This window comes from Callithrix jacchus, chromosome 3 (genome assembly GCF_049354715.1).
Source record: "Callithrix jacchus isolate 240 chromosome 3, calJac240_pri, whole genome shotgun sequence".
Lineage (NCBI taxonomy): Eukaryota > Metazoa > Chordata > Mammalia > Primates > Cebidae > Callithrix > Callithrix jacchus.
The window spans coordinates 101,685,885-101,694,165 of NC_133504.1; the positions used below are offsets into that span (position 1 = coordinate 101,685,885).

At 37.5% G+C, this 8,281-nt stretch overlaps 1 protein-coding gene across 1 annotated transcript; it reads right to left on the bottom strand.

Annotated features, from left to right (window-relative positions):
• Positions 1 to 456: 456 nt before the first annotated feature.
• On the bottom strand, positions 457 to 1,891 carry PDHA2 (pyruvate dehydrogenase E1 subunit alpha 2). Its single transcript, XM_003732472.6, has one exon. The coding sequence runs from the start codon at positions 1,825 to 1,827 to the stop codon at positions 661 to 663; it is 1,167 nt and encodes a 388-aa protein (XP_003732520.4). The 5' UTR covers positions 1,828 to 1,891; the 3' UTR covers positions 457 to 660.
• Between the last annotated feature and the right edge of the window lie 6,390 nt (positions 1,892 to 8,281).

Sequence of the window (8,281 nt, forward strand, 5' to 3'; positions counted from 1 at the left end):
GGAAAAAAAATCCTTGTTCTTCCTCCCGTGCCCTGTTAAATATCATTTATTGCTGGAAAATGGTCAGCGTTAACAAGCTTCAGCACCACGTGTGTGGGTGCACACACACACAAGTGCACATGTGCACACTGTTACACTAAACTGTATTCATTATTAGTTAATTCAAGTAAATGGTTACATGTTGATAGGTGTCCTGAGTAGCTTAAATAATCTCCTTACCTCAGGACGGTGATTCTACATAGAAACCCATGGCAAAGGAAGTGGAAAACAACTATCTTTTCTTTAAAGAAGAGTATTTATTAAAATAGTATAAAGCTAAATCAAATGGAACTATTATGACGAATAGTTTGGGAAGTTAAATAATCTGCTTTTCCTATCTTAGACTTGTATAAATTTTGAAATAATCTTTAAGATATTTACACTCAATTATTACCTATATAGTATCTTTTAAAGCAAAAAAGACAGTATAATCGAATATAATACCACATTTATTGAATGTATGCCTTTCAATCTTTTAATCTCTTAATACCTTTTAATAAATGTTTAAAAGGCTTTTACGAATTTAATTCCTCCTTAACAGAGCCGAGAACACAGTTTTCTTAAATTTGATCATGAATGTTCCATTGAGAGACTGATGATAAATTCACACCTAGCCTCCCTTTAACTGATGGACTTAAACCTGATCCATGGATTTGCACCACGAACTTCAAAAGATGGATCACTGCTGTAGATGTGATGGCCTAACTCTTCCAAATGTGGCTCAGGATCAGTGGTAGCAAACTGGGCAGCATCATCAATTTCTTTCCTCACCTCAGCCCCAATTTCTTTTAATTCTTCTACAGTAGTGAGCTTGCTGTTTACCATTCTATCTTGGAGAAGCGTTATAGGATCCCTCTTACTTCTCATGTCCTGAATTTCTTCTCGTGTACGATAACTCACTCCAGGATCACTCATACTGTGTCCATGATAACGGTAGGTCTGCAGCTCCATCACTATGGGTCCCTTTCCAGATCTACAGTAGTCACCTGCAAATTTTGTTGCCTCACGAACACACAGAATATCCATTCCATCGACCTTTAGCCCAGGAATAAAGCTGCCCCTCTTGTAGTAATCAGTGCTGGCTGCTGCTCTCACATTAGATGTTCCCATTCCATATAGGTTATTCTCACAGATGAAAACACAAGGTAATTTCCATAAAGCTGCCATATTGAAAGCTTCGGCTATCTGCCCCTGATTCGCAGCGCCATCCCCATATAAAGTCAAACAGATCTCATCATTTCCCTTATATTTGCAGGCCAGAGCAATGCCAGTGCCCAGGGGACCCTGTGCGCCAACGATACCATTGCCCCCGTAAAAGTTCTTGGTATACATATGCATTGATCCTCCTTTTCCTTTAGCACAACCTCCTCTTCGTCCTGTCAGCTCTGCGAGAATAGATCGGACAGAAATTCCCCGAGTATAGCATATGCCATGAGCCCTATAGGATGTGATGACGTGATCTGAGGGCTTTATGCCGGCCTCAAGGCCCACGCAGCAAGCTTCCTGACCATCGCACAGGTGACAGAAACCGCGAATGAATTTCTGTTTGTACAGCTGATCTGCCTTCAATTCCATGTGGCGAACAGTCAGCATCATTCTGTAGTATTTAAGCCCCTCCGCTCTGGTGAGCACTGCGGTGACAGGGGGACCCTCTTCCAACAGATAAAGATCACATTTCTTAATTTCAAATGTAGCATCATTTGAGTAGTTACAGGAGGCCACCAGCACTCTGTGAGCTGATTTCTGCGCAATACGCCTCAACACACGGGAGACGAAAGCAGCCAGCATATTCTTCACGGAGTGCTATCGATGATGGCGGCGTCAGCGGCGTTGGTGACGTCTTCTAACGACTGCCGGAAGGCCTGGCCGTGGCTCCGCATCTGCTTCCGGTGTTCCAATGCACGTGACGCCATCCGGGGCAGCGCACGTGGGGGACCGAGACAGGTCCTGCACAGCACTGGGACACGGGACAAGCAGCCTGAGCTTACTGGTTTGTACAGTACCTGTCAACTGTAAAATAAAGACTAATACTGGTTTCCTTTTCTGGAGGACTTAGTGGAACTATAGGCCATCCTAATTAACTGCGGTCATTGCTGAACCTCAATAATCTGAGTCCCTTTTCCCTGCTATACCCTGGAGCAGTGTACCTTAAGCTTTATCCCCAAGCACATCAAATGGAAGAAAGGAACAAATTCAATCCCTGAGGCAGACGACAGTCCTGAGAGTTAGTCCAAAGGTATTTGCTTCCAACCAATATTTCTTTTGTGTCTTGGTTTTCATCTTTAAAATAGGTATGACTATTTATCCTACTCCATAATGTGCCATGTGTATTTTGATATAAAAACAAAGCTGTAAATTATGTGTAGCTTAAATAGATAACTTTAAAAGCAAAATAAGCACATGCATTAAAAAAAAAAAAACCCTTTTAAAGAAAACTCAGTACTCTCAAATAATATGCCGCATTTATCCTAATGGCTTCTAGTACCTTTGACACTTGAAGTGGGGAGGGAGGACGTATACAAACCTCAGCCTGAAAATAGCCATCTAAACCCAGTAATATTCTTTGTCTTGTGTGGGAAAATTGGAGACAGGGAGGCAGGGTTGAGGGGCAAATTGTGGTAAACAGTTTGTAGTTTGTGACATTCTACTTTTTCTTACTTTTTTAAACAATATTGAATCCCTGTTTTACCCAGTTTTATCCCTATTTTCTGACTAATTAACTTTCTTTCTTCCTTTTGTTTCTTTCCCTTTTTTTTCTTTTTAGCTTTCTATAAAGATGTCTTCAGCAGGTTTCCATAGACTTTCAAGTGGTATTTATTTAATTATTTTACTTTCATATCAAACTGGATCAGCCTTAGTCCAGGAAATCTAGAAGCATGTTCTTATATGCCTTTTTACATAGTAACCATTATAGAAAGCGTAACTTCTTATAAAGTGACCCATCAAACAATATACAGTTTGGACTACAAGAGAGCAGCGGAGTTTGCTTATGCCACCAGTAACAGCTCAATCACAAGAGAAGAGAAGCCTTAGACCAAGGGCTACAAAGATCACATATCCTTTCTCTATTTCTGTGTTTTTACCAGGAAGGTGATTTTGTGCCCCAATAAGCCAACCTTAATCAGATATCCTGTTCTATTTAGAATATTAAGCCTTTAACCATAATGCATGCTCCGTTTTATATTCATTGCCTATTTGCAAATGATAAATTCTTACCCAAATTTTCCTATTACATGTTCAAAGAAGCTGCCTTCTTTATATCCTATTGCAAGTGTTATTTTGGGCACTTCTGTTAATATTCAGGAAGAAAAGAGAAAATAGCATGTTAAAAAGTTATGATACTTCTTAAAACTTGATCCTCTCCCCACCTTCTGAACCCAACCATCATAATAGGCCTCATCTTTTCACTCAATTTAAAATTCAACTGTTGGAATTCATGGTCTTGCTGTGTTGTTTGCTCCCTCTTTGATAGTTAGCCTGTCTGTTCTGTTCTCTTTCATTCCTCCAGGTATTAGAGATCTCCAGGGAGCATTATCTCCATAAGAATGAGAAAAATGACACTACAGGATGGAACGGTAGTGTTAATGGGTCACTGAGTGACAGCTGAGCCTTCTCTCAGAGGTGTCAGCCAGACCAGTGCTGCCAGAACACAAGAGCTGTACAGTAAAGTGTGCCAATTTAATCTTGTCACATGTAGCCTGGACTGCAAAGATAGAGCTCCCCTTAAAAGCCCAGTGTGTCAAGGCTAAACCCAACTCATGCTAGAAGAGAACATGCAAAGATACTAATTGGAAAATAGCTGTACTACAGGTTCCAACAGAAGATGTTCTCCCCTCTCCCTGCCGCAACACACACACACACACACACCAGGCTTTGGTTAAGATAATAAATAATAAGAAACTTCCATGGACCTCTTCGTCATCAGTTACCCTATACATGCTAAATTCAACTTAAAAAAAGATAGCTGAAATGAAACAGTGTCAAAGTATTTCAATCAAAGTGATTAATCTTGATATGACTTTTTGACTTTTATTGCTAACCTTCCATAGAAAGAATGAAATTTTTAGACATCAAGGTAAATGTTTAGCCTGAGCTGTTGAGCTTCTCCTCTTACATGCCCTTGAACTACATAGGACTTAAGCTATGTATGGACAGTAGAGCTAATGATGGCATTCTTTTCTTCAAATGATTTATTTTTTATCCTGTCATTGTTCAATACCATGTTGATAACCAAACAGAACTAAGAACTCATCTAAGTACTCACCACTGAAATGTTGTTTGCAATTAAAATCCCCATAAATTCTAAGTTTTTAATTAATACCAAATCTCACTTTTAATCTTCTTGAAATTAAAGGAAAACAGATGAGCACTTTTATAAGGCCAATGGCAGACTTTACATTTAATTAATAAAAATCCCCATAAAAGAGGAGCTGGTGATTATAGTAGCAGTCATTCATACCAGTGTGACAGAATTTCACATTTCATGTCTGATGGTTGATCCTACAGGGGCATTTCTGAATTTATCTTAAAAATGTCACTCCCATTGTATCAATAACACATATTTTTAAAATAAGAGACATGGAAATGTAATAAAAAAGAACAGTGAGCATATTTGAAGTATATTTACATTTCCTCAGTAGTTATTGCACTTTTTCACCAAATGTTAAGTGAAGAAAGCTGTTAAAGAGTGAAGATTTTTCTAGATAAGAATATCAGATCTCATGATTAGGGGGAGCACTGTATTTTTTTCATAGCTCTAAGATTTTGGCAATTAAGAGTGATGAGTAAGAACTTGGTGCGAAAATTAAGAGTTATATATAACTCAGAGAAGAATTTTCCCATTTGGTGTATTACTTTGTCTCCCTTGGAGAAAAGACACAATGTCAGTACCATATATTTTGAAAAATAATGTCAAGCAAAATTTCTCTCTAATATTATAATAAGCAAAGCTATTCCAGAACACTTGAGAAGCTTGGCCAAACAATATTTTTTCTTGTATAATCGTACCATATTTGAAATACGATTAAAATAAAAATCCAGGATACATTAATTCAAAGAGAAGACTTAATTGGAAATAAGAGGTAACGTAGAAGTGCTTCTCATCCTACCCAAATAATGATGGTGTTAGGAAAAGGGAGACATTATGGGTTAATTTTTAGTAGCAACAGATGAAGCACCATCTTTCTCCTGATAGATGACCAGAGTCATGTGAGTCATCAGGCTCCTAGTACTAAATCCACTATTTCAAGAGTTTGGGACGAGGGTCTAGCACATAAGATATAAAAGAGAACACAATACAAAACTGTAAAACTTGCTAAACATTTTAATAACTTCTCTATAATTAGAGCTGTAATTGAATATGGCCAAGTGACATAAGAAATAAAATTTTATGTATAAACTCTGTAGTCAAGATTTACTACAGTCTAGTGTCGCAACCAGTAGAATACTAAAACAGGAGTCAAGAGTTTTGAATTCATTTCTGCTAAGTATTTTGAGTTGTTTTGTAAACCATAATCCCCATTCAAAATAAAAATAATAAATTCCATAAACATTCCTGACATCACAGCAATTTTAAGAAAGTCTAAGTCAGAGTTAAATTTATTTGCATGTTCTTCAAAACTCTTTATACTTCTTGGTCAAATCTTTTATTGAGCAGATTTTAATTCTCACATATTAACTTTCTAGTATCAGTATGCCAATGTAATAACAAAACTAGTACAAATATTTCCTTTGACTTTGACTCTTCCAAGAAGACCTAAGTCACTGAAGATTTAAAGAGAGAGGAAGGAATATTGGCAAAAATCCAGGGCACTGCTGCCCCCTAGAAGGAAGTTTGAGCAGCACATTTGACTGACTAAGACAAATCTTGAGAGCAACAGACTTTGAGGAAGATGGCTATTATGCACCCCACTTTAAGAACCTACTGTTGACCACATCTTGTTTCCTTTGCCCTATCTTATGTCTAAGCTTTGGCACAGTGTTACCTATTACATTCTAAACTTAAACCTGAATAGATTATGTCCAGATAGCTTCATAGGAGGTAACTGTGAATATGTACAGACATACAAGCAAGCATATTTTTCTTGGCAAATACTTTTTAAACAATGGGAATAAGTTTTTTGGTTATTATATGCATTAATTTGAGATTTAACACATCATTATAAATATTTCCCAGGTATGTAATAGAATAGACTTGCATCTCTTTCCCAGAGATACAAAGTTAACAAAGTCTGTATCTCCAGGAAATACAGTTTGTTCATTTGACTCTCACATGGTTTAGTCTCATTTCCAATTTCAACCAGAGGAAACTGAGGCCGAGGAAGTAGGCAAATACAAAGCTATGAAAAAGTAAAATATTTATTTATTATGTATGCATAAATTGCCTTTCTTTTATTTATCCTCTTTCTGTATTAAGTAGGAGAAATACAGTGATATACAATAAAAATTTCCTCTGCTTAATCCAGTTCATATGGAGGTGTTGTTTTGTGAGCTCTTCCGGATTTTCTGTCACTGCCTAGAAAAAAGGACGAATCATCATTGAATGACAGAGGGAGAGACACATGAGCAGCTGTTATAGATGCAATAAAACTAATGTATTGCATTCCAGGCAATGGTTACAATGACAGTTTGTCTTTATTAGGATCAATGATGAACAAATTAAAAATAAAGTACTGTCAGACTGCAACATACAAAACAGAACACTCTAATTTTGTAAAGTTGTGTAGTCTCCTTTAATTTGGTTATACAGCAGAGCTGAAAAGGCACACTGGGAAATATGAAAATCAGGATTTCATAATACAGTATGAATATGAATGCAGTTTCTCCAAGCAACCTAAGACAATGCTGTAGATGTTTTATGGAGCTTCTCATGCGTGAGAACCTTTCTGTTCCCACGGACCCACTGTGCATTTAGATTCTAAGATATTTCCATAGTACCCAACAACTGTAAATCTAAAAGGCCATTATGGGGGAGCCTGAGAGACAATTTCACTTTAGAGGCCCAATGGTAAGTAAAGATCGTGTCCAAGAAGAACCTTAAGCTTAAACATATTAAGCACTCTCATCAAAGCATCATAACGAGGCAACAAGATTATTGGAGTTCATCAGGAATTTAACAGGCTCCTGTCAGGGCTGCCACTTATGCTTCTTCCATTCTTCAAAAGCCTGAATATCACCCTAAAATTTCTAGTGTGTTGCTCCGAAAGCTCTTAACCTTTCTATGTTTTCATCTAGCCCTCTTCCCACTTCATTTCATGATAAAAATTACTATCTATAAGAATGCATTACAACTTTTTCAAGGGAATTTCCAAGTTTAATATAATATGGAATTTCATATAATATGGAGCTTTTCTATATTATATGAAAAAACATATAGATTGCATTGTATCCCAACACTGATCAGAGCAGAAACAGACTCAGCAAGGGTAGTAAGCCCAGTAAACACTGGGCATGTCCTCAGCTCATACATCTGATTCACCGAGAGCCAGAATCTTCTGTTCTGATTCACTGCTTCTTAAATGCATGCCCTACACTGCTTCCATGCCCCAGCTGCCTGTCTCCTGAAGAATTTTTACATCTATCAGAACTTCCTTCCTGCTAAACTCAGCAGAAGAGGAATCATCTTCTTATCTGGAAATCTAACCCTTCAGCCTTTGCTACAGAACTTGCTATTCCTTCATAATGAGATACTGTTCTCATATTCACCCCACTCTGGCTCCCCCACCATAGAATCATCAGTTCTGTCTTCTTTGGCTTGCTTTCATGCTCAGATTTCCTCAGCTCTGAAAGAAGATATCAGAGTCCTCATTGCTTCTTTTAGATCTCATCCTATATTATTCCTTTTATCTAGTCAAGCTCCACAAATATGCAGCCTGCACCCGCAGTCTCCATTTACTTTCCTCTAATTGCTTCCATATGCTTCTGCAATCTGTGTCGTCAACAATGAACTGAAATTTCTCACATCAAGGACTTGGTTAAATGTAATGACAACTTCAGTGTTATCACTCTCTGAAACTCTTCACTATGTAAGTGTTTCTCCATGGATATTTGCTTATCCCAACTTAAAAATTAAAATCATTTCTTTTATGCGGCTTATACCCCAGACTTCATTTCCTGTATGTCAACTGCTACCCAAAAAGTAAGCGGGGGTCTAAAGTTTAATGATAAATGCTTTATTCTTGCCAGCTTAGATGATTACCTAAAGGGACTCATGTGATTTATTGGTTTAATTCTCACCAGTAAG

What these genes read in the sequence shown, in the direction of transcription:
- PDHA2 (XM_003732472.6), bottom strand. Translation starts at nt 1,827, where the DNA reads ATGCTGGCTGCTTTCGTCTCCCGTGTGTTGAGGCGTATTGCGCAGAAA.